This window comes from Manis pentadactyla, chromosome 5, assembly GCF_030020395.1.
Source record: "Manis pentadactyla isolate mManPen7 chromosome 5, mManPen7.hap1, whole genome shotgun sequence".
NCBI lineage: Eukaryota > Metazoa > Chordata > Mammalia > Pholidota > Manidae > Manis > Manis pentadactyla.
In genome coordinates this window covers 162,246,106-162,274,011 of record NC_080023.1, presented here as the reverse complement: position 1 = coordinate 162,274,011, position 27,906 = coordinate 162,246,106, and the positions used below count along the sequence as shown (strand labels likewise).

General features: G+C 39.7%; 1 protein-coding gene across 16 annotated transcripts in view; it reads left to right on the top strand.

Annotated features, from left to right (window-relative positions):
* The window catches only part of PTPRT (protein tyrosine phosphatase receptor type T), a 1,028,419-nt gene that overhangs the window by 784,953 nt on the left and 215,560 nt on the right, over positions 1-27,906 (top strand). For all 16 annotated transcript variants that reach the window (XM_036902260.2, XM_036902256.2, XM_036902251.2 and 13 more), the window contains exon 12: positions 11,676-11,949. In XM_036902260.2, coding sequence (XP_036758155.2) covers positions 11,676-11,949 — 274 coding nt within the window. The remainder of the gene's footprint in view (positions 1-11,675; positions 11,950-27,906) is intronic.

The following is a 27,906-nucleotide window of genomic DNA, read 5'->3' as shown; positions in this document are numbered from 1 at the left end:
TTCAAAATATATATGGTTTTGGAAGGAGATTTCCATCACCCTATCACGCCACCATCTTCTCGCTTCTGTATGTATCCTATTTTCTTTTAATCATGCCAATACTCCTTGGTTAATTATTTTAATTTCATAATATGCTTTAATATCTAGTAGTGGTTTCTCACCTTCATTCCTTCATTTAAAAAGTGTTCTTAACTATATTTCGTATTTTAAACAAACAAACCAAAAAATAAAAAGCATTCTCATTGAAATTATTGGAATTTCCAAACTAAGGTCACCCACATCTTCAGGGCTCCCAAATGTCACCTAACTCTCCTCATATTTTATACAATTTGCTTTTTCTTTCTTTCTTTTTTATTAAGGTATCATTGATATACACTCTCATGAAGGTTTCACATGAAAACTATTGTGGTTACTACATTCACTCATGTTATCAAGTCCCCCACATACCCCATTGAAGTCAATGTCCATCAGTGTAGTAAGATTAATTTGCTTTTCCTTGAAGGAAAAAAACATCAATTTTGGCAAGAACTGACATCTTTACAATGTGTGATGCTTTCATCCAGGACTTCTGCATTTTTCTCCATTTATTCATCTTCAGTTCAGCAGTTATTTAACACCCATTCTGCCAAGCCCTCTGCTAGGGGCTGCAGGTATTCTTTTATATCACACAACAGAGGGTGTTTTCCCCACCAGATCGGTCCTATAAATTTCTTATTTGTGTTATCCTTAACTATTTTTATAGCACCCTATTTTGAAAGGATTTTCTATCATATCTTCCAGCTTGTTTTTCATGGTGTACAGTTTATTTATCTCCATCTTCTATGAAACCATTTTGCTGAATTCTTTTATTAATTTTCAAAGTCTCTCAGTTGATTCTCTTTGATATATTAGATCACGGTCATATTATCTACAAATGATGATAAATTGCCTTCCTTTCTAAAATGTATATCTCTTCTGTGTTTTACTGCACTGACCAAAATGGTCCCATTTTAGATGCAATTCTAGAGGTAAAGTGACTTGTTCATATGTCAAACAGAGTAGTGAGTGGTGAAGCCAGAACCGAATCCTTGACTTTGCTTTGTAGTTGAGTGCCACTTTAGAAAAGGTCACCGAATCAAGGTCATCTATACCATATCAGCTAACTGGCTCCCTATCCAGTTGCTTTTTCCTGAAGGAAGGTTGACGTTTGCAGTACTTACATTGCTCTCTTAAAATGACTTAATGCTTAGGTGCAAATGCACACACACATACAGGGAGTATGCATGGTGATGATAAATAAGAGGGAGAAAAATTAAGCAGGGAAGTTAATAGGGCATGTTGCTGTGGTAAGTCAGATATGACTTCACTGGCAGAGTGAAGAAGCAAGCCTTCCAAGGTCATGTATGTCTGGGGGAAGAGCATTCCTGTACAGAGGATAGCAAATGCAAAGGCCTTCAGATGGGAGCTCATCGCGGGTGTTCAGGGAACTTCAAAGGGGTCAGTGTAACTAGAGAAGAACTGGAAGAGATGAGGCCAGAGGGTTCATAAGAAAGGGCCTTGTAGACCTTGAAAAGAAAGTGCCTTTTGCTCTAAGGAGGGTGGAAGTCATAGAAGGGCTTTGAGCCCAGGAGTGTCATGGCCTGAGTCATGTTTTTAAAAGGTTGTTCCAGTCATTGTTTTGAGAATAGATTTTCGAGGGCAAGAGTGAAAGCAGGGTGACTAGTTTGGAGGCTATTAAAATAATCCAGTCAAGAGATGATGGGGGCTTGGCCAGGGTGGTAGCTATGGAGATGATGGAAGTGGTCAGATTCTGGATATGTATTGAAATTAGAACTGCAGGAGTTGCTTATGTATGTTGTTGTGAAGGAGAGAGGATCCATGCTTAAGAGAAAGTGCATGAGGCCAATATCCAGGTCTTCTGCATTTTGATTTAAAATATCTCAACCCAAGTAAGTACATGCTCAATTAAGCCTAGTTATACTTATTTTAAATATTAGAGAAGAGGATATGAATCTCTAACGACCATCAGATTGTTGTTTGGTTTCTCCTTCTAAGGTTTTCTTTCATCTGATAATAAACAAAACTTAGTTTGAACTCTTTAATTGGATTGTTATGGTCCTTTGCACAACGTATATTTTTTCTCTAAATGTCTACTCAAAATCCACCTTTGTTAAATTTATCAGGTGAATTTCAGTCACAGGAGAAGGATACAAATGGAAAAAAAGGCAACTTTTTATTGTCTAATTTGATAACATTGGAATATTTATATAAGTAGCAATTGTGTTGGCTCCAGCCAACTTTTATAGAGTGCCTTATAGAAAGCTCTTTCTGAACACATTGTCTCTTTCAGTCCTCCCACTGTCCTGTAAGCAGTCCTCTTTCAGATCCTTCCCTGGATGAGTTCCTTTTTCTGCCCTCATTTCACTGGATTGTGCTGAACAGTTAGTATCTGTCTCCCTGATCTCAGTTCTGAGCTCCCAGTGCCCAGGGGCCATGTTACATTCAAACTTGCACCTGCTATGCTACAGTTACTTAATAAATACCTGATGAATAAATCAATAAGTATACAAAAGACAGAGGTGGCATTAGGTCACACAGCCAGTCAGAGGCCAGGCAAAGATGCAAATGTGCATATCCTGATGCTGAACAGTGAATGTATACCACCCCTCCCCATTTCCTTGCCTTATTTAAGGGCTATTGTAATTAGGCAAATAGTGAACAAAAACAGGAATTCCCAGAGCTTTGGAATAAAGGTTGGCTAAGTAAGATATATCATTGTAAATTTCAGCTTCATAGCTCAAGTGACCTTTAATGTGGGGAATGTAATTGCAAAGCTAGATTCTGCTGGGGATTGCAAAGCTCACACTTGTTTTGTAGCCTGACTTGTACAATAATGCCAGAGGTCTATCATAGCATTTTTGTATTAAAATATGTGCATAGTTGAATGCTACAGCACAGACTTTGGAAGGAAGAAAGAACATCCAAGATTATTCACTCCATTTCCCTCATTTCTTTAACAGCTTTATTGAGGTATAATTTACATACCATAAAATTCACTCATTTTAAGTGTATGATTCAATGATTTTTAGTCAATTCATAGGGTTGTGCAAACATCACCACAATCCCATTTTAGAACATTTCATCACACCATAAAATACCCTGTGCCCAAATACTGTTGATTCCTGTCCCAGAGACAATCACTGACCTGATTTCTGTCTCAATAAATTTGCCTTTTCTTGACATTTCATGGGAATGGAATCGTACAATATATAGTTTTTGGCATCTGGCTTCTCTCACTTAGCATGCTTTTGAGCTTCATCCTTATTGCAGAATGTATGTGTAGTTTAATTCTTTTATTGACGAATGATGTTTCATTTTTATGAATATGCCATTTGTTCAACAATTGATGGACATTCAGATTGTTTTAATGTTTTGGCTATTAATAATGCTTCTATTAGCATTTTTTTTGGTATCACTAATCTACAATTACATGAGGAACATTATGTTTACTAGACACCCCCCATCCCCAAGTCCCCCCCACATACCCCATTACAGTCTCTTGTCCATCAACGTAGTAAGATGCTGTAGAGTCACTACTTGGTCTTCTCTGTGTTATACAGCCCTCCCCATGCCCCCCCTCATTATACATGCTAATCATAATGCCCCCTTTCTTCCCCCCCTTATCCCTCCCTTCCCACCCATCCTCCCCAGTCCCTTTCCCTTTGGTAACTGTTAGTCCATTCTTGGGTTCTGTAAGTCTGCTGCTGTTTTGCTCCTTCAGTTTCTTCTTTGTTCTTATACTCCACAGATGAGTAAAATAATTTGATACTTGTCTTTCTCTGCCTGGCTTATTTCACTGAGCATAATACCCTCTAGCTCCATCCATGTTGTTGCAAATGGTACAATTTGTTTTCTTCTTATGGCTGAATAATATTCCATTGTGTATATGTACCACATCTTCTTTATCCATTCATCTACTGATGGACACTTAGGTTGCTTCCATTTCTTGGCTATTGTAAATACTGCTGCAATAAACATAGGGGTGCATATGTCTTTTTCAAGCTGGGCTTATGCATTCTTAGGGTAAATTCCTAGGAGTGGAATTCCTGGGTCAAATGGTATTTCTATTTTGAGTTTTTGAGGAACCTCCATACTGCTTTCCACAATGGTTGAACTAATTTACATTTCCACCAGCAGTGTAGGAGGGTTCCCCTTTCTCCACAAACTTACCAACATTTGCTGTTGTTTGTCTTTTGGATGGTGGCGATCCTTACTGGTGTGAGGTGATATCTCATTGTGGTTTTAATTTGCATTTCCCTGAAGACTAGTGACGTGGAGCATCTTTTCATGTGTCTGTTGGCCATCTGAATTTCTTCTTTGGAGAACTGTCTATTCAGCTCCTCTGCCCATTTTTTATTGGATTATTTGCTTTTTGTTTGTTGAGGTGCATGAGCGCTTTATATATTTTGGATGTCAACCCTTTATTGGATCTGTCATTTATGAATATATTCTCCCATATTGTAGGATGCCTTTTTGCTCTATTGGTGGTGTCCTTTGTTGTACAGAAACTTTTTAGCTTGATATAGTCCCACTTGTTCATTTTTACTTTTGTTTCCCTTGCCCTGGGAGATATGTTCATAAAGAAGTTGTTCATGTTTATGTCCAGCTATTAGCATTTTTGCCCAAGTCTTTGTGTGTACATATGTTTTCATTTCTCAGTGAAATGGCTAGGTGAATGGTAGTTATATGTTTACCTTTTTAAAGAACTTCCAGACTGTTTTCCAAGGTGGCTGTGCCATGTTACTTTCCCAGCAGCAATGAGTAATGGTTCCTGATTTTCCATACCCTTGACAGCACTTGCTATTATCAGTTGTTTTACTGATAGCCATTCTGGTGAGACAGTGGAGAGTAGGGGGTTGTTTCCCATTTGTGGTTTTAATATACATTTCCCCAATGACTAATAAGGTTGGCCATATTTTCATGAGCTTATTTGCTACTTGCATTTCATCTTTAATGAAATGTCCAGTTAAATCTTTTGCCAGTCTCATAATTGGGTTGTCATCATCTTCTTACTGAGTTGTAATGGGTGTGAGTCTCATCATCCAGATGATTTACAAATATTTTCTCTCAATGCATAGTTGTCTTTTCATTTGTTTAATAATATCTTTTGAATGCTAATTTTTGAAAGAATCTAATGACATCCAATTTATCTTTTTTCTCCCACAAACGGATCATGGTTTCTGTGTCAGATCTACACATCCTTTTCCTAATTCTAGGCCATAAAGATTTTCTACATTTTCTCCTATAAGTTTTGTACTTTTAGCTCTTACATTTAGAACTATGATCTATGTGCTGTTAGTTCTTGTGTATAGTGTGAATTTGAATTTAGATTTTTACATGTGAATATTCAACTGACCCAGGATCATTTGCTGAAAGGATACTTTTACCATAGAATTGTCTTGTCATCTTTGTCAAGAATCAATTGACCATAAATCTAGTGCTTATTTCTGGACTCTTATTCCTCTTATTGATCTATAGATCTATCCTATGCCAGCACTACACTGTATCTATTTTCATAAGTTAAGAAATCATAAGCTGAAAATCTTCCAACTTTGTTTTTATTTTTTAAAGTTGTTTTGTCTAGTTTTGTCTATTATGAATCCTTACATTTCCATATATATTTTAGTGCCAGCTTGTTAGTTTTTGCAAAAAGTCTTCTGGGATTCTGGTATGGATTACATTAAATATATCAATAAATTTGATGAGAATTGCCATCTTAACAATACTAAGTATTCCAATCCATGAACATGGAATGTCTATCCATTTATTTAGATCTTAATTTTTTTTCAGCAATGTTTTATGCTATTCAATGTACAAGTGTTTCACTCCTTTAGATTTATTTCTAAATATTTTTTGAGACTATTGTGAATGGAATTCTTTACTTAATTTCATTTTCAAATTGCTCTTTGGTAATGCTAAAAAATACATTGATTTTTGTATATTGATCTTGAACCCTGTAATGTTATTGAAATTGTTTATTAGGTCTAGTTGGGTTGTGTGTGTGTGTGTGTATGTGTATGTGTATGTGTGTATTTCTTAAAATTTTCTACATAAAGGATCATGCCATCTGCAAATAAAAAGCCTCATATCTTTCCACTTATGGTGCCTTAAAATAATTAATTAACTAGTTTTACTGGGTAGAATCTCATTCTCTAATATTGAACAGACATCCTTGTCTTGTTCCTGATTTTAGAGGGAAAGCATTCAGTCTTTTACCCTTGAGTATTATGCAGCCTACAAAACGTGGCCCTTATCAAGTTGAGAAAGTTTCTTTCTATTCCTAGTTTGTCAGTACATTTTATCATAATTGTGCGTTGGATTTTGTCAAATGTTCCTCCTAAATCTGTTGAAATTATCATGTGGTTTCTTTCCTTTGTTCTCTAAATGTATGCTGTGTTGCATTAATTGATTTTTAGATGTTAAATCAACCTTGCATTCCTGGGATAAATCTCAGTTATGATATATAATCTTTTTCATATGTTGCTAGAATTGGTTTGCTAATATTCAGCTAAATATTTTTGGGGGTCTATATTCATGAAGAATAATGCTGTAGTTTTCTTTTATTGTAATGGATTTCTCCAGTCTTTTATATTAGGGCCTCATACCCCCTCTGATTCCTGATCTAATGGTTTAGATGATGATTCATGCTTCTCCAAAAGGGACCTATCAGGACTATTATACATCATTAATCTCATGGCCCCCTTTGTATATCTGAGGAAGATACCTCCAGCCAGGCACTGTATCATTCAGAATGCTGAAGTCAGATGGCAGATGGACAGCATTCTGTAATTCACAGGTAAAGATTGCCTGACATCAAAAAGGAGTACATTTGGATCCATGTTCTCCCAGATATTGGCTGATCTTAGCTCAGGTTCTTCCAGAGACAGACCCTGAGCCAAGGATTCAGTGCAAATGATGGGGTAAAGAAGCAGACCCAGGATAAATCAGTAAGGAAGTAAGGGAAGAGGGAAGAGAGGGGAGGGTGCCAAGCAAGAATGCAAATTCAGGCCAAGTCCCAGCTGCAACCTGATCCCACAGGAAGCTCCAGAGCATAAATTGTGCCCAGAGTTTGGCTCATCTGAAGCCAAAGGCTTTGGGTCTCCCAGTACCAGGTATTGGTTATGGAGTTCCCTGAAGAGACAAACACATATACTCCCAATTCTGTCCTCGTCTTGTGTGGGGTGCACAAGGTAGCCGTGGCAGCCTAAAGGCAGCCCTTCAAGGAAGGTCAGAGCTGAGAGCCTTTTGCATCAAAGCACATAGAGGCTGGGGGATGGGCACATTGCAGGAACGGGGAGATGAGGGGATCTGAGTGGGTACCAACGGTGTCCCTTACAAGGCAAAGTTCTCTAAAGCCTATTGAGGAATTCTTATAAGCTTTGCTCTTAAAGGTGTCTGAGGCAATTGTCCTCTGTGGGTTGGAGGTCTTGGAACATGGGACCCACATAGAGTGTTCTAGTCTCGAGAGACCCTGAAACTAAAGAATGGAAATAACTTGCAAGCCTGGGTCTTTACAGTCAGGCAGAAGACGGGTGGGGGTGAGTCACTTACGGCAACAGTGGACACTGAAGTTGATCCGCCATGAGAAAACCAGGGCCCAGGAGGTGAAAGAAGGAACAAGCTCTCCTGGCCTTACATGTTGAGGTGGGGCTGCAGCACAGCTGTCAGGAGCCAGCAAAGAAAAGACCCTCAGGATAACTTATGCAGAAAATATGGTCATATATGTCCATCTTCTCATTGAGGGAAATAAAAGGGATGTCACAGGAGGGGGAAATGTGTAAGTAGATGCTTTCTGTTGGGAGGCCAGCATTTTAAGTTCCCCTCTTATATGCTCAGGGCTTTTCTACTTTAGAAAATCCCTTCTCTTTACAAATGATCATGAATGGCTTATTGTGTCCACTTCTTTTGCAGTAGAGATATGACTTCCGGGTTATTCTCATTTAGGTTATGCTTTTCTCATGAGCAGCAAGCTGAGAAGAGCTTAGATAAATATATTTCTAACCTCAGCTAAAACTGAAGTTTCAAGAAACACAAATGATGCATCTTTCCCCCTTGTGTCTTTCCCTCACCGTTTTCTTAAGTGTGTACATCAGGAAAAGGGAAGTTGCACAGCCTGAATGAGTTTCTTCTCTCCCCTGCCTTCATCAGAGTTTGCTGATCTTTTGAGAGAGGCTGTGTCCACTGGCAAAAAGCTTTATACAACAAAATGGTTTACAGCTTTCTGGCTGCATACATACTTGCCTGTGTGTGGACAAGCTGCAGACACAGTGAACCTGGGGGTGTTGCTGGGTGTGTGGCACATTAATCCCAAATGTATGTGACTATATGTTGCCAATGCAATTTAATCCCCAAAATATCCTTTGCTAGTTGTGATATCAGATGAGGCTGGGTTGGATAAAGCAAAGAAGTGTAGGCCACCAAGTAAAAATTGTTCAAAGGTCCTGAGTACATTTTGTTGGCTTATGGAGAAAGAAGGAAGGCAGAGAAAAAGAAAGGCTACTGAACTATGAATGAAAAGTCCGGGTTTTTACCTTTGCAGCAGTTTGACACTCATGGGCCGCTTGACCTCTCAGCCTTAGCATCCTCATCTGTAACCTGGCTACTGAGTCTGGCTGTATTGACAAGGAGTCCTCCATAATCAGATTGGGGGTGGGGGCGTCACAGGATGACCCCTGCCTCCCTGTGTAGTCGTCGTCAGCTTTCGTGTGTCAGAGCCCAATAAAGACTCCCCTGTTTGGCTGCAGAGTCTCGTGCCAGTCATGGGCAGTCCTCAGGGCAGTCTTCTGACTGTTCCTGATCCATCCCATCCTAGGACGGCCAGGGGCAACAGAAAGTGATTCTAAGAGTTAGATCTCACCCCAGTGAAGCTCCCAAGCCTTTGTGCTCTCAGCTCAGAAGGTGAGAATGACAGAAGGATTCAAGGGTGGCATGAGAGTTCTGGGCTGAGAAATGAAGACTGGGGTCTTCTCATGTAGGCAGGGTTAACTCAGGTGGTAAGTAAGGATTGATGGGCCTCAGGGGAAAGCAGGGACCCACAGCTCTTTGCAAACCCTGCTTCTAGGGAAGAGACTGTTGGTCCCTCTGACCTGGACAGGAGGGCACGAGGGCTGGGTAGGCTGAGTGCCCCAGTCCAGTGTGGAATGCAAGCCTCAACAGGTGAACCCAGAGGTTGCCACACCTTCACACTTTGCTGCCTTTTCTCTCATAGATCAGAGTTGTGTGGGTAATGGGTCCTCAACAAGTAGCCCTTAGCATTCTAGTCAGATTTAGAGTCTTACTTGAGACTTGTATGTAAAACAGTGCAGGCTCCAAAGACTGTTATAGGCACCTCTCCACTTCTTCCCTGTAACCTCTAGGGGTTTGGGTCCCTTTGCTCTTTTTCAGGGATTGTGTAGAGTTTAGCTTCCCTGATAAACACTGTTTGTAGCATTGAGAAGGACCCCAGAATTGAGGATGGAGTAAGAATTAATGTCATAATTTAAGTATTTATTGACTTTCATTTTATGAACATATATAGATGTCACACACACACACTCACACACTTTGAGGTGTCAGACACACTCAGATGTCATACACACTTATTTTGGTGTCCACACTCAGGTAAGTTGCATCTGTCTGGATGTCACACCTACTCCTTCAGAGAGAATGTACATTGCTCAGCTGTCAGACACTCAGGTCCTTCAGATCCTCTGTTGGACATTGTTCACACTCAGTTGTAGAGTGCACTCCCAGAAAGGCTGGCCACACTCACTCATCTGTCACTCCTTGCACTCAGGACTGTTGTGCTGTCATCAGATGTGCCCATTGGACAGCAAGCATGCCCATTCACCTACTGCTCTCCTCCCTGCAAATGTCACACTCATCCAAGTTTGTCATATACACACATGCCTACCTGCTTCCCACCTGCATTGCTGACCATCTCCATGCTCAAGGAGATTCAGGAGAAGATTTGCCATATTGAGTGTGTCATGTTTCCCTGAGTCAGTCCCTCTGGAGCCTTTTTTCCCTGATGAAATGGTCCTATGCCTCTGTCTTCACCCTGTGCTTCTTAACCAAGTATCTTCAGATGGACAGTCTGATTGAAGGATGGCAGCCCCACCATGTTCCATCTGCATAAACCATGTGCTACTTCACTATGCCATCTTTAAATTATTTTGGGGGAAGGGCACTGCTGCAATCACCTCATTAATTCACAAAGTTTCTTGGGAGCACTCTTTGAGCAACTGATCTTTTCTCTTAGCTCATGAGTCCAAGATCTGTGCAAAAAAGATCTTCTAAATGAAGCACATTTATTCAAGAGAAATACAAACTGTAGACTTTCAACGAGAGAGCTAAATGTTATCCAAATTCACAAACTTTAAGATAATTTTTATAAAAGGAGCCTCTACATTTGGCATATAATGAATGTTCAACAAAGGCTTGGTTACGTCTCTTCACACACCTACACCTTCTTACGTCCTCCTAAGTTGAAGGGAAGGGTATGAGATCACTAGACAGGAGCTCAGAGGAAGCACTGTTTATCTCATTTAGGAATTCTGCATCCAGTCAGATTTGGTTTCCTGCTTACCTTCAATGTTAATTCAATTCAACTGGTTTATTTGAACAAGCATTCACTGATCACATGTGGGTATCAGGCAAACTGCTGGGCAATGTGTGTGTGGCAGGGAGAGTGATGCAGAGATCACTGAGCCCCACTCTGTCCAAAAGGTCACAGTCTAGCCATAGAAACAGTAGCCTCATGCTCGTGTTATTGCAGTCCCGAGCAGAAAGCCATTAATGAGTTGAAGGGGAGCTAAGGAGGGAGAGAACTCATTCAGATGGGGAGAATCTAGACAGACTTCATAGAGGAGATGAAAGATAGGCTCAGATTTTCGGGAAAGCCTTCCACAGGCAGCAGTGGGCAGAATGAGCAGGCACCGCAGGTGGAGGAAGCATGACCCGGTGATGGCGTGGGATAGGACCCGGACGATGTTTGTGCAATAGCAAGGAGTCTGGAGCAGCGGGAAAAGGGCTCATCATGTGACTTCCTGAAAGGTAGGCGCAAAGTGCCCCAAATGTCAGGATGAGGAGTTTCAATTGTATTATTAGATAATGGAAAGCTATAAAAGTACTTGAAGAGGAGCAGTGTTAGACGTTTAGGAAGATCGATGGATTGGCTGATTAGTTGATCAAATAAGAGGCAAGGAGACAGTTGAGTCTAAGTAGAAGATGGGAAAGTATGCGACCTCAGCATTAGGATGGGTGGAGAAAAAAGAGGAAGGGCAGGTGCAAATTGCTGATGTCAAATCAACAGGGCTTAGCGATTAGAGGTGCGGAGTGAGAACTAAGGAGGTAGGAATGCAGAATGAGCCCAGATTCAATACCTGAGCACTTGATGGGCAATGCTACTCTTCACTAAGGAAAGAAATGCAGAAGAAGCAAGTGGCTTTGTAGGGGTTGGGATTGAGTTGCATTTTGGATGTAATAGAGTGTGAACTGGCTTTGGGATGTTTAAAGAGCTCGATTTCTACAAAGCAGTAGGTTTCTAAGTCTGAAGCTCAGCAGGGAGGTTTAGTTGTAGACAGAAGTGATGATGAAAAATAACAAGTTCATCCCTCCAGATAGTTGCTCATCTGCCTCTCCTCTTTGCTGTCCAGTGTTTATCAGCTGGTTGTCAAGGAAGAGCGGCTTCAGAAGTCACGGAGAGCAGCTGACCTCGTTGAGTGCTTTCCGGTGCCTGTGAGCTATAGGAACGCCTCCAGCCTCGATTCTCTGCACTACTTCGCTGCTGAGCTGAAGCCCGCCAACCTGCCTGTCACCCAGCCATTCACAGTGGGTGACAACAAGACATACAATGGCTACTGGAACCCTCCTCTTTCCCCTCTGAAAAGCTACAGCATCTACTTCCAGGCACTCAGCAAAGCAAATGGAGTAAGTATGGCCACATAGAGGCCATTTCTTGCCTTGTTTGTGTTATCCTGTTCTCAAATGAGAAGGCAGCATGGCTTTAGAGCAGAGGTTGACAAGCGGCCCTGACGTTACAAAGCTGAGTACAGTTCAGTGGTTGAAACAGAGACTCTGTGCCACAGAAAGCCTAAAATATTTGCAGAAATATGGCCCTTTTACAGAAAACGTTTGCAGGCCCCCATATTAGAGAATAGAAAGGTGTTTCACTTGGGCAAATCACATGCCTATCTGAGTCTTAATTTCCTCATCTCTAAGTTACCTATCAATTTGATATCCATGAAAATACACTAAGCATGTCTTAGTTAATCAGTGAATACTGACTCCTTCATCATTACCATTAGTCACGTTAGAAAATACTTGTTCTCCCAAGGACAAGGTAACCTTTTTTGTGTCAAAAATTTCCTTGGTCAAGGAGGAATGCCAGTCATAACGTCACAAAATCACAGGGCTGGAAAGGATCTGAAAGGTCATCGAATACCTCCTTCCCTCCCTCTACAAAACAGTGTCTCAATCAACATTACAGTATCACAGTTAAATATTGATAGTGATTGTTCTTGAATACCTCCCATGAGAGAGAACTCACTTCTTTGTGTCTTAACACTGATGATCTTTGAGAGGGGTGTGACTATAAGAAAAGTTTTTATTGAAGTGACTTAAACATATCTTTTATTATAGCTTCTACCCATTGATGTTGGTCCATGCTCTCAGGTCCCATTAGAAACAATGCAATCACCTTCTCAGATGGGATTCATTTGGTTACGTAAGATCCTTTCTACCATCTGCACACCCATCTGGTCTTGTTTTCTGACAGCTAAATATTTTTAATTCCGCTTATGACACAGTATTTTCCATCTAATACACTTTTGTGGACACATGTCAGGTTGCCATATTTAGTTCAGAATCACATAATGAACACTGATATATGCTAGGTGCTATAGTTCATAGTAAGGTTATGTAGTAGGTGCCCTCCAAGAGCTTCCATGAACATATAGGAATCTTGGATGTGCCATGTTCCACAGTGTGTCTGAGCAGTGAGAAGCTGACTGAGAAGAGAAAGCTGAGACTAAGGCAAGATTTGGTGAAGTGCGTGGAGAGTAGTTGGGGGAGGCTTTGGGTGGCCAAGAGAGAGAGTTTAGTCTGTCAGTGGCAGTCATTGCCTTAGGAGAAACCTGGATGAAAACTAATTAACATTTAAAATATCTATGTACCCATTTAAATTCCACATTGGTATTTCAGTGCTGCATTTATTACTGGTTCAGGCAACCTTCCTTATGGAGAGTATACAAGTACAAAGAGAAACTGCCAGACTGCCTTCCATCTGTCCATCTGGTCTTCCCTCTGCATGAAACCCTCTGATGTATTGAGGAGGAAGATGTAAAGATGGGCAGAAGCATCTGGGGGCCCCTCTTGTTCTTGGTTCCCTGCACCCCATATGTGCCAGTTTAATGGTTCAGCGCAATATTCTGAGAAGGTGTGGCTTTCCCATCTCTTGGCAACAGGTCAAGAGGTGCTGTTGGGTTTCCACACTGGGAGGAGGAGGAGTAGCTGCACTCAATTCACCCTCTATTATGTTTCTGCCAAGATTCTCATAAAAAGCCAAGCAAGAGACAAAGTCTATAGAACCCAAGAAACTGGCAAATGGACCCCAGAAGAGGTTCCCCCAAACCAAGTATGGTTGCTCCTGAGAAAAACAGCAAGTGAGGCAGGAGGACTGTTGGAAATTTTTCTCCCAAACATCACATAACAGACTCCTCTTGGGAAAAAGTTACCCCACCAGAAACCACCTCATCTAGGAAGCAGATTCCAAGATTAACTGCTTGGAAGTTACAAGGCCATTTAATTACTTATACCTTTGATCCCACACCATGTGTGCTCCCATTTTGCAAGTAAGATTTGCAGTAATGAGACACAAGCAGGAATGGAATTGGATGGGTGCTTATGCCAGGTGTGCTGAGTGTGTGAGTCAGCCTCGCAGGAATAGAGAGGAAAAGGTGTGGGAGCTGGGCACTAAGAGTATCGTATCTTTCTGGTAAGAGAAAAACTACATGCTGTTTCAAATTACTCCATTTAGTATTACATTTTACTGAAAAGAGTCGGGTGAAACGGTCATAGGAGCAGAAAAACCATTCTCAGTTTAACAAATCTCTGGCTAGCTGCTCTCAGATTTCTCCAAATCATAAAGGACAGCAGACAATTCAGTTAAGCCTGGAGGATGTTTGAGGAGAAAATGTTATAACCCACGAATTCCTTATCAGCTAAGTTGTTGTACTTGTGCAAATACATCAGAAAGACATTCTCAGTATCCAGGGGCTCCCACATGCCCTGCTTTTAGTAAATCATTCAAAGAGCAATTGACTGAGCAGTGAATCAAAATAAAGAAAGAAGACTAGTAAAGTATGGACTAAAAAGACCCACAGTGAACATGGAAACTAATTAAACATAGTGTTAATGCTAAATAATGGCTTTAAATATGTTGCAAAAGAGAGGATTAATAGAAAAAAACAATTACTTAAAGAGGAGATGTATAAGGTAAAAAATTAACAACTGTGATATGGGTTTATAATTCATTATTATGTCAGCCAAACTGAGAAAGAGTTGAAAGATTGATGAAAGTAAATAAAAATCTGCTTATTTTCTCACTTTAGACAGGATGGAATAAATAACTACTGTTTTATTTTTGATACTGAGAACTTATGTAAAGTATAGTTTTTTAAACATAAAGGTAGCTTTCCAGTCTGTCATAGGAAAGCCAGAAAGCAGCAATCTACAAAGAAAAGAAAAAGAAACAACAGAAGCTATAAGTAAACATGAAAATCAGCAACTCTACAGCAAGTCAGAAGACAAAAGCACTAGATTTGATGTCTTTCAAAAAAGTAGTGCTTTGCTCCCCTCATAAAAGGAGGAAAAAATATCTTAGGTCAAGTAAAAACCAGACTTCAGTGAATCTGTATCACTAGAAGGTAAAAAGCAAAAGATGTGGCAAAAGTTTTATTAAATTAAATTAAAGGAAGGCATAAACGGCCATTTGTTGTAGGATAGTCATGCGAGGTTGAATAATTTACTATCAGTCAAATTCTACCTGCAATTCTACCTGCAATTCTCAGTCAGAACAAGGTAAGAGAACTTTAGGGTCCCAGTATATTCAGCCTATGGATATTAAGGGTGGTTTTTAAGCTTGCAGCATGACTAACTATTCAGCCTTTACAATCAGACTGCCTACACACACACACACACACACACACACACACACACACACACAACCCTAGTAACTGTGTGCTTGAAGCTATTAAAAGAGTTAGATGTGATTGATTAATGAGTTAGACATCTAGCAAGCACGTACTATGTGTCAAAAAAAAGGCATTTCTTCTAAGTTCTGGGAATACAGCAATAAGCCGAAGACAAAAAAAAAAATCCTGTTCTCATAGCATTTACATTCTAGTAGAGGAGAGACCAAAAATAAATGAGTAAAATACCATGTCAAATATTTATTCATTAGATTTAGGAATGTAGAGGTCACTTACTAAGTGTTTACCATTATTAGGCTGAGGGTAAGACATTTTATAAACTTTATACTGATCTATATAAATGTGGAGTGTTTTAATCCAGCCATATAAACACTATGGAGAGTCCAAGTATGATATGCATTTTGAATTATGTGCTCTGAGTTCTTGTAGGCATTTTTATAACTTGTGAATTGTTCACAGGCACTTGTGATAGGAATATTTATCAGATTAGTAATATCACATTTATCCATTGATGCTTTTTAGAGATAACAAAGGCAGTCCTAGATAGCAAAGCACTGTCCTTGGTGCTGAATTCTCAGTCCCTCTCTTTCTTGTGAACCAGGTCATATCATAACCTTTTCTTGTGGATACAGCTATATTATAGATCGATAGCATTTTAGAATTGGATGGTTTTGAAGTGTCACCTAAAGCATACCAGATGCTAACAAAGAAATCGCTCATAAAGCATTCCTGGCAGGGCATTATATAGCCTCAGTTTGGACCACTCAATTTTTGTGGAGCAGATAAGATTATTAGAACTTTCTTCCTTTTATAAAGCCAAATTCTGTCTCCTTAACTCTCTACTCATAGGCATTTGTATTGATTTAAGCAAATCAAAACTTTTTTCCCACGCCAGCCTTTGAAGAAAATGCAAAAGTACCAACTACCATCCCTGGACACACAGACCATTTTTCAGAGATATTTAACATGTAATTACCTCTGTTTACCACATGGCATAATTTCTTTATCTTTTTCATCCTATTTTTTCTGTTTTCTTATAGATTTTTGTCCCAATGTCCTCCTTAAAGAAGGGATGCCTAGGACTTAGCATTGTGTTTTAGATATAGTTAGGTCATGCCTGCTTCATTTTAACTACCCTTCCTTTCTTGACAATTTTCTAAGACACATTTCTCAAATATTCCAAGATATTTTTCTCACTCTGGGGCCCTCTTGCAAGTTGTTTTTTTTTTTGTTGTTTTTTTTTTACCAAAGTCTTCCTTTTCTTCATTCTTTGTAGAACTAGTACCTTTCGTTTTTTTCAGGTCTCATCTTCAAAGTCAAATCAGCCAGGAACTTCCCAAGCATATTATCCAAGAGCCATCCATACCAGTGCTCACTTACATGTTAACTTGTTCTTTTTCTTTATAACGCTGGGCATGTTTTTGATTTCACTGGTTTTTGTATGGTGCATGCCTCCATCCTTAGGAGGCAGGAGCTCTGTTTGTTTGCTGCTGTATCCTCTCTGCTGAATACAATATTTAACACATTGTAGATACTCAATTATCATTTGATAATGAATGAATGAATGTACAAACTATTTCTTGTTGGTGGTGATTCTCAGTTTCCTCACTTATAAAATTTAAATCATAATACACAATTCACACAATCATTTTCAGGATTAAATTAGAAAAGATCTTGACTAGTGAAAGGCACCAAATAAGTGTCAGTACAGACCAAATTTCCATTCAGTATAGCATGAGAGGTGTGGCTCTGAGCTATGTTCACCATAGACAGATGAGCCCTGAAGGACCTTCTTTCCATCACAGCAGCAAGGCTTTTCCCCAGCTGTCTCCTTTCCCAATTTCCAGGCTCCTGGGCAGCCTTGATTTCCTCCAAATCCTCCAAATGGTACCCAGAGTAGCTGTCTCAGTTGTAAACAGCGGGTGGGTGCAGTTTTGCATTGTTTCTTTCCCACTCCTCCCAGAATGAGGTCTGCTGAATCTACTGTTCTCTGCATCCCCACCACCATTAGCCATGATTGTGAAATTGAAAGGACCATAATTAACGGTTGGATGCAAAACAAGTGTTGCAAATTCATGCAAATATCCATCAGAAGCCACCTTTTCTTGGGCAATGCTGTTGTGCATGTTCTGTTTATGCACAGAGAAAACTCTTTCCTTGCCATATCCTTTTCATCATGTGAGGGCACATTGAACCCGGATGATGCCTCTGCCAAACGGTGAGCTAAATAAAAGAAGTGAGAAGGAGAAGGGTGATTGTTTTCTTTCTCTTACTTCCTCTTCCAGCTCCTGAACTCAATTGCCTCTTGAGAGCTGTTGGAAGCCAAATGCTATTTTGAATGGGTCCTCATGTTTGCAGTGTAATCACATTATAATAGTTTGGATGATCTAGGTAAAACTAGGGAAAATTCTGTGTCTCCGAATAAATTGGAAGCAACTATTATTTAGTTCTGTCCAAGCACGGTTGAAAGAATGTTTGCACATGATGGGTTTTCTGTGGCATGGTGAGATGGAAAGAACAGAAAGTTTGGCATCAGACAGACTTGACTCTGAGTTACAGCTGTTCCCAGGTATGTGAACTTGAGCTGGTTACTCAACATCTCAGGATGTATAATGGGATTGATGATCTACCCACACATAAACACACACCTCAAATTTGGGGAGAGTAAGACAATGCATATAAGGCATCTGTCACAGGTGTTGTAATGTTTGTTCCCTTTTCCCTTTTGCTATTCTCCTGAGGCTCCTCATCTAAGGGAGGGGAGGGTTGGAACACCCTTACCTGGCATATCCCAATGTGTCCAGTAGACTCCACATGGAAGCACAGAACTCCCTAACTCTGAAGGACCTCAGAAACCATGTCTATGTGGCCTTGACTCACCTGTGACTCAGTTGCTTTAGAATCCTGCCCTAAGCTTTATTTGTCTTTAACTTTTCTTAAGTAGTTCCAAGCCTGACATCTGTTCCTGCTGAATCTTTTGTCAAAACTGACTTTGTCTTTGGGGAATGATCTTGCCCCTCCCAACCCCATTTCCTGATTCCCCTTTTACTTTAGTGACCATTTGCATGTCTCATGAGAAAAGCTCACATGGACCATGGGGTGAAACGACGTGGGAGACCCAAGCTCAAATAGGTTAGAATTAAGACCACGCAGGAGGTCTCATGGCCTGGGTCTTAGATATTCCATCAAGGAATTTATAAGAAAACTCCTATATTGGTTAAGATGAACTAATATATGAAATAGTGACAAACAACCACAAAATCTTAGTCTATTACCAGAAAAAAGAATATTTTTTTCACTCCTTCTGCATGTCCAACATGGGTCAAAAGAAGGGGTCTGCTTATCATAGTCACTCTGGGACTCAGGCTGATGGAAAGTCCGTCTTGATATGTGCTTTTACAGTCACCAAGGCAAAGAAAGAGAAATGTGGGTAATAGGGCACAGGTTCTTCACACAAAACGATACACAGAACTTTCACATTCCATTGTCCAAGGCTTGTCATATGGCCATGCTTAACTTCAAAAAGGATGAGGCAATGCATTCCAGCTATGTGCCTAAAAGGAGAGCTGGAACATTTGAAAACATGCCTAATGACCACCAAACTTCCCCCTTTATGTCCTAAGCTTTTTCTTCAAATTATTATGATACCTAGATCAATCTTAAAGCATCTGTGCAGTTCCCATCACAGATCCTGAGAACTTCCTATTATGGAGCACCTGCTGCATCCTAGACATTAAGAAGGGGCTTCACCTACACCACTTCCTGACTGGTCTCACAGACAATGTGACTCTGTTTCAGTCAGTGCATGGAGCACCTGGGAATCTCAGAGAGTCTCCATTATTTCACACAAAGGAGAGATTTTTGTCACTGTTTTCTCTTTTTGCCTCCATGGGGTTATGGTACAGATATGTCTAATTCTCCCTGTGATCCAGTTCCACTTTGAAAGGCAGTGGTTCTTGCAAGTCTCTCACATCCATCCAGTGGTTGAGAGGCCTTGGAAAGCCTTAGATCTCTCCCCCACCCCTCAGTGGCTGAGCCAAGGCAACAGAAGACTGTGGACCAAGTACCTGCACATAGCCCTTTTCTGGCTTGTTGCCCTGGTCCTAAGTTAGGAACATAACTTCCGGGTTTTATTAGCTCTGTAGCAGCCCTGTAAAAGTGAGGAGGAGGACTGAAATGAGCATTTAGAGCACAGAATTGTCATCACAGACTCTCTATAACCACTTTGGAAAGCCTTGGCCTGAAGAATGCCCCCTCCCCATTCTTGTCTGTCACTGGATCCTGGACTTCATGCCCCATCTACCTGCCTAGGCCTCCTTCTGAGTCCTCAGTGGATTCTTCCTCCTGGGGAGTCATCAGCCTGTTGAGTATATCTACCTCCAAGCCTCTGTTCCACCAATTGAGCCTTATCGCCTGCTCTTGAAAATTCCGAACTTCAGTTGAAGGTCTGTTGTGGGTCAAACTTCTCTTTCCAGGTGAGAGAAATTCCCTGAGTGTCACCTTGTATAAATACCAAAATTAGCTCTCCCAAGTTACCCATTTATTTTTTCACTCACTGACAGTTCCTACAGATTTTATTGTCATGGTATGAGACCTGAGGGAACAGGAACATTTTCCTTTCAATGTAAATATACTTTAAACTCATTTGGAGAAGGACATGAAGGTTATCCAAATGTTGACAGCTGGTAATCTTGTCAGTCTGCTCCTTGAGTCATCAATGCTCCAGAACCCAGTCCTAAAAGCGTGCGATGGAAGTGTAGGAAAAACCACATCAGTGAGTCCAGGGTATGCAGAGACACCAGTTGGTACACAGGATGCTTCGAGGAGACAGGAAGAGTAAGATTTAAAAGAAGGCTAGAGTGTTGTACTTACAGAGAAACAGGTAGAGAATTGGGCCAGTGCTTGTGCAGGCCCTTCCTGGAAATTGGATTTGTGTCAAGTTCCAACTTTTACATCATGCCCCCGAACTTTGCAAACCCATAAACTCAGTTTATCAGGATGCAGAGTTGATGAGAGACACATAAACTGAACCTACAGGAGACTGATGGAAATAATAGGCAGTGATTTCCTAAAAACCGAATTCTTCATTCTTCCCCTCCAAAAATATTCCTGAGTCTTTCCTGTCTCAGACATCTGGGTTGCCCAAGACACGTCATCTTCTATATCCCATTATCACCAAGGCCACTAGTACTGCATCCTAAAATTCTCTCCAGTTCATAATCTTTTCTCATTTCTAGTGCCACCATCCTAATCCTGAATACCATCATCTCTTGCCTAAGAATTCTCAACAGCCTCCTAATTGGCCTTCCTATATCCACTCTTACTTGCCTCGAATCCATTCTCCAACCATAGCAAGTGTAAATTGATACAATCTGTATCTTCATTTAACAGTTGAACAAACCAAGATTCAGAGAGGCTATCATTTGCCGAAGCATGTTCCAGAAGCAAAAGATTGAGCTGGATTTGAACCTCTGCATGTGAAAATGTGCTTAGGTTTATGCATTAAGTGTCATTCTCCATGCTCAGTCTTAACCCCACAAAGTGGAATCTGGCTAGGCTAAAACCATCAGGAATCCGTAAAAGAGTCCAAATGCACCACATATCCACATTTTCTCTTTCTCCTTATAGGCATGGCCAGCCTCGATCCCCTGCTCAATCTTGAAACACCTGCTGGCCCTGCCGTTAACATCAACAAATAATGAGGAGCTGTACTAATAACAATTATTATAATAAATTGGCCTTTGATTACATCTGTCACCTGAGGATTTCAAAGACTTTACAAACATCAATTAGTAATTACAGCTCAAAGGATCACTCACAGAGAACTGGGATCATTAAGGTCAGATAACAGCTATGCAGGGAGACATGAAGGGCAGCTCTGGCTTAGGTTGGTTTAGACCTGGGAGTCACCAGCCCACATAGAAGATCTAAGTCTGTCTCCAAGGGGCTCCTGGGAACCACACTTCTGACATCCCAATTAGGGCATAATTTGTACAGCTGCTCCATCATCTCAAAGACCTGGTGCTGAGGAATGGAAAGCATGAGAGGAAGTTTTGGAAGGGAGCTTATAGAATGTGCTGTTCCCTTCTTCTGACAGAAAAGGAAACTGAGGTCCAGAGTGGGGAAGTGATTTGCCCAAGGTCAGAGCCACAGCTTGAACCCATTCTTCCCATACCCTATCTGCCTTTGATAATTTTGCAGAGTCATGTCGTTGTTGGCCATACTCTCTTCTGTAAAGAGATATTGGTGATGATGTGGTGATAAAAACCCAGCAATCATTTATTAAGGGCTTGATCTGAGTTGGTAAGGGGATGCACAGGTAAATAAGATAGAGTCCCTGCCCTTGGGAAACCCATAGTCCAGTGGAAAAGACAGTCATAAAATAAATGTGTACAAAAACTGTTACCCTATGGGTGGAATACCTGGTATACAGCTGGAAGCCTGGAGATGGAGGGTATGAGGTGCTTATGAAAGGTCTCAGAGAAATAATAACAGTGGAGTTGAATATTGAAAGATAAACAGGTATTTCTCACACGGACAATATCCTCTGACACAAGTCAGAGGGATAGGGTGAGTCTTGCATAGGGAACACCTGAGCAGAAGCCCAAAAGTTAGGAATTCCATGAAACATTTGGGAAGATTTGGTAGCGTTGATTCCAGGATGTAAAGAGAAGGCCAGAGAAAGACAGAGAGTGGAGGGGCAGGGAGGGCCTTGAACACTATGCTAAAAAGATTGGAATATTTTCAGTCGAAGACAGGGTAAATGGTCTTGTCTCTCTGAATATTAATTTATTATAACAATAAAGCCATGCATGTTTACTTCTTTGCACCTCTCAGGCACGCATGCAGTCAAAATTTTGTTAAACACAGTGAGACGTGCAGAGGGTATTGCTACAGTTGTGTAGATGAGGACCCTGTGACTCAGAAAGATTAAGGAATTTTCCCAAAGTAACTCAAGCAATGAAAACCAAAACTAGAATCTGAATATCTAACTTCATTCATTTTTTTATGGCCAGCACTATGCCACCAATGAAAAGGATGGTCAATTCTCTTGCTTTTATGGTCTTTACATACTGTGGGGATTGTGGAAAGTGACAATTAGTAAATATACAAATATATGATTTCATATAGGGATGAGTGAGCATAGAAAAGAAAGATATGATAGAGGATGACGGGAAACTGTGGAAGTTGAGTGGAGCCATCAGGGAAGGCATCTTTGAGCAGATGACAGTTAACAGAACCCAAACGACAAGGACATGAAGATCTCAAGGTAGTCCAAGCAGAGGAAAGAGCAAATGCAATGTCCTGGAAGATAAAATAAGTCGAGCATGTTCAGGGTTTATAGACAAGGCCAATACACCTGGCGGGGGAAAGTGGTAAGAAGCTCGTCAGAAAAATAGATTAGTGCTGGCTCATGCAGGGCAATGAGAGTGGGGCCCCCGGGGGAAGAGTTGGGATTTTGTCCTTAGTCCACTGAGAATCCATTTGGAGAGCTTTAAATGGGAATTAGTGGGATCTAACTTAAGCAATTAAATAGGTTGCTCTGGCTGCTAAGGAGGGATTAATTATCAGGGCCAAGAGTGGGCAGAAAACTATTGCAGTCATCCAGGCAAGAGAGGAGGGCTGTTTGGCTGAGACCAAGAGAACATGACGTATTCAGGATACGGAAAATTATTTATTGTTCTCTCCCTCTAAGAAACTTGTTAGTGTGGAAAATTTCAAAATACAAAAATAAAGAGGACAAGGGATTCATTTTTATATGCCCATCACTCAGCTTTAACCGTGATCAACCCACGGCCAGTCTTCCTTCATCTGTACCCTAACTCAGTCCCTCTTCTCTACCAAATATTTTTAACTTCTCATCTCAAGGTGATTTAAGCTTTATCAGAAAATGTCATGAACAGTAAAAAGAGCTTTCATAGACCATCCACCCCAACTCCCTAATCGCTTACAGCTTACTGTATTTGCTTTACCATTCCATTCTCTCCCTCCGTCTCTGTCTTCCCTTCCCCTTGCTCTCCGTCTATCCATTTGTCTATCAAGCAATCCATAAATTGGTCTATCATGCCTTTACACCAAATGTGTCAATGCACATTTCAAATGCAATGCAATGCAATTATCAGGAAATTAATATTGATGTAATACTGTATTTTGTAGCCCCAATTTTGCTAATCATCTGTTATGTCCTTCACATTACATTTTTTAAAAATTCTGATCCAGGATCACATGTTGCATGTAGTTGTCATGTAGCTTTAGATTCCTTGTGTCTCAATCTTTCTTTGGCTTTCATAACGTATGACTTTTGAAAATTACAAGCCAGTTATTTTGTAGAATGTCCCTCATTTTGGGTTTGTCTGAGGTTCTCTCACAATTAAATTCAGGCAGTTGAGTGGCAGGAATACCGCAAAAGTGATGTCGAATTCTCAGTGCTCCATATCAGGAGGGACATGATATCCATGTGTCCCTTTACTGGCCATATTAACACTGATCACTTAGAGTGTTGTCTTACCAAAGTTTTTCTCCACTGTAATGTTACTATTTATTTTTGATGTGTCTGTATTTTGTAAGGGTCTATATCTAGACTATGTAAACATCCTGTTCTTCATCAAACCTTCATCTCTTAGTTTTAGCATGTATTGATGATTCCTGTCTTAATCAGTTATTAGAAAGGTGTTTGCCAAATGACGATTTTCTGATTCCATCGTTTTTAATTCATGTATTGATTGGCATATTTTGTGAGGATGAGCTCTCCTTCCCCCTCCTCCAAGTTTTTAATATATTCATTTATTTCTATTAGTAAAAATTCTTAGATTCTTATTCAGCATGTTATAATTCATTGCCATTCTGATTTATTTTTATGCTCAGATTGTCCCAGTCTTAGCTAAAAAAACAAAATAAAACAAATCAAAACCCAGACTCACAGATAACAGAGAATAGATTGGTGGTTGCCAGAGGGGAAGTGGGGTGGTGGGGGAATGGGTGAAAGGGATCAAGAAGTACAAACTTTCAGTTATAAAATAAGTAAGTCTTGGAGAGGTAATGTAGAGCATGAGGAATATAGTCAGTAATGCTGCAGTAACTTTGTAAGGTGACAGATGGGAACTAGAATTACTGTGGAGAGCATTCCACAACATATACAAATGTTGAATCGCTATGTTGTACACCTGAAATTAATTTAATATTGTATGTCAATTACACCTTCATTTTTTAAAAAGTAATTTTATCTCAATATAGTTTTCATTCCCCTTCTCTTATAAGTGAAGTTGGCCCTTCATGTATTTAGGAGACATTTTCATGTAATATTTTAATTACCTCTTATGTCTTCTGCCCAATTTTCTGTCAGTTTTTGTTTGTTTGTTTTTTTACCTTTTCCCCCTCAGTTTTTATGAGCTATTTATATATAAGGGATATGAATTCTCTCTTTATTCTGTGATATATGTTACAATTTCTCCCAGTTTGTTGTTTGTCTTTTGACTTTGCTTACAGTGTTTATGCCACACATCCCAAAACTGTAGTCAAATGCATCCATTTTTTTTTATTGTATCCAGACTTTGAGTCATAGTGAAAAAAAAAGTCCTTATACCAGGGTAGTAAAGGAATTCACCTATGTTTGCTTTTTTCTACATTTAAATTTCTGATGTTGTGGTGTTTATTTTTATGTATGGTGTAAAGTATGGATCTAATTTGATCTTTTTTTCCCAAATGTCTATTTTGTTGTCCTAGCGATATTTATTAGTAAGTCCATCTTCGCCCCATTCATTTGAGATGCTATTTTTCTCATATTTTATATTTTCATATGTTCTTAGGTCTTCTGGATTTTGCATTGATTCCACTGGCCTGTGTGCTTGTTTTTGTGCTCGTACTACATTGTTTTAACTATAAAGATTTATGCTTTAGTATCTGATAGGGCAGGTTCCCCTGACGCTGAATTTTCTCTTTGAAAAGTAACTTCCTATCTCCTCTTGCATGTTCATTTTTTTAATATAAGCTTTAGTGTCAGCTTGTCCAGCTCCATAAAAAGTCTATTAGTAATTTTACTGGTAGTGCATTTAATTTGTACATTAATTAGGGTAAACTGACATCTTTAAGATGTTGAATTATCCTTACTGAGAACAGAGGGTCTCTTTCTATTTGTTCAGGTCTATTTTTGTGTCTTTCAGGGGTGTTGTAAAGTTTTCTTCATATAGGTTTGGCACTTCTTGCTACATTTATTACCAAATATTAATCCTTCTTCCCACTGTAAATGGGATGTGCACCATGATATTGGTTCTTTATACAGATACTATTCACTTTGTATGTTAATTTTATATCCTGCTACCTTTTTTCATTGATTTTCTAAGGATTTTCAGGTCTACTGTTATATCATCTGCAAACAGAGATAGTTTAAAGTTTATTTCCCAATTTGTATGCCTGCAATTGATTTCTTTTATCCTCTGGCTGATATTTCCAGTACAAAGTAAAGGAGTAGTGGAGATAGAGGCCCTCCCACTCATTTCTTGATCTTAGTGGGAATGCCTTTTCTACATCCCCATTATGTAAGATGCTGCTTTTAGGATTAAGGTGTTTTTTATCATATATGAAAGTATTAATCAATTCCTTGATGAATACTTCTTGAGGTTTTTTTTTTTAATCAGGTGTGAATGTTGAACTGTGTCAAATTCTTTTCCATCAATAGAGATAATAACATGATTTTCTCTTTTGACCACTAATATAGTATATGAATGGATTTCTTTTTATTTTGAGAGGACATCTCTCATATTTATTGATCATATGGTTGTTAACAACAATAAAATTCTGTATAGGGGATTCAATGCACAATCATTAATCAACCCCAAGCCTAATTCTCAACAGTCTCCAATCTTCTGAAGCATAACGAACAAGTTTTTACATGGTGAACAAGTTCTTACATAGTGAATAAGTTCTTACATAGTGAAAAGTGCAAGGGCAGTCATCACAGAAACTTTTGGTTTTGATCACGCATCATGAACTATAAACAATCAGGTCAATTATGATTATTCGTTTGATTTATATACTTGATTTATATGTGAATCCCACATTTCGCCCTTATTATTATTATTATTTTTTTTTTTTTTAATAAAATGCTGAAGTGGTAGGTAGATGCAAGATAAAGGTAGAAAACATAGTTTAGTGCTGTAAGAGGGCAAATGTAGATGATCAATGTGTGCCTACAGACTAAGTATTAATCCAAGCTAGACAAGGGCAACAAAACATCCACGGATGCAGAAGATTTCTCTCAAAACGGGGGGGGTGAGGTTCTAAGCCTCACCTCTGTTGATCCCCAATTTCTCACCTGATGACCCCCCTGCGACTGTGCCTGTCTTAGGTTGTTCCTCCCTTGAGGAATCTTACCCGTCTCTGGCTAACCAGTCATCTTCCGGGGCCATACAGGGAAATGTAAAGTTGGTAAGTGAGAGAGAAGCAATGCTGTTTGAAAAGGTTAGCTTTTTACTTTTTTTTTTGCAGATTTATGCCCTGTGGCTTCTATGCCCGGCATTTGTCTTGAGGTATCTTTACCACTTAGAAGAATTATGATACTCAGTAATTTCTATATGAGGCATGAATTCTACTTAGGGGTTGTAATTATGAAGGAACAAGAGAAGCTATAGAAGTAGCAGATGGAAGAAAACATGGGAAGATTGATTATTTCTTTGACATATCTTCTTGTAGTGAACATTAGCGTATATAGGTTTTAAATTACTAATTAAATTGTGTGCAGACATTAACATAATAGGAATACAGCTACATAACCAAAGCAGACCTACAATTACCAGACATATCCAGTGAAACAAAGAAAACCAGTTAGGCACCCTAGGCATTTGTGAAAACTTATCAACGATATGATGGATATTGTCTAACTGAATTTGAATATTTTGAGAAAAATCAGACAAATTAAAACAACACATTTCTGGGAACTGTTCACATCCCATATGTTCTTTTAACAGTAGATAGTCTATAGTCGCAAGATTTTAGAGCGCTGCAACTTGCACTTTTCCTAATTCTTGGTTGAGTTCCGACAGTATAGATCCAGTCAAATTTGTTGTTTTACTGTTTGCACAGGCCAGCTTAGATATCTCCTTCTTCATTCCAATGGCAAGTCCAGGAACTGGTGGGATGAATGCAGCTACAACTGCAACAGCACCAGAATCTTTGTTGAAGTTTTTTGATTATCATCTTCTGGAATGACTCTTCCAGAGAATGTTGATGTTGGAAGTTCTTCTTCATATCGTATCGTATCTTAATTCGTTCTCTGGGTAGCCAAATTAGGCTTTGATGCTCTGTATAAACACAAACAAACCCTTTGCCCACGATTTGATATGCCCTTTATACCATTGTGAAGAACTTATTGGAGATCACCACACAGGAACTGCTTTTTTTTTTTAAGAGAAAGGAATATTTTCAGAAAAATGGACTTCCATAGCTGATCATCTGACACCCTTTAAATGATCAAAATTAAGGATATTTAAAGCATGCAGTAATCAGTGGTTTGCAGTTAGTTTTATCCTATCAGGGAGTAATCCGCCTTTTCTTTCTTTTTTTTTTGTTATCATTAATCTACAATTACATGAAGAACATTATGTTTACTAGGCTCTCCCCTATACCAGGACCCCCACCACAAACCCCCTTACAGTCACTGTCCATCAGTATCGTAAAATGT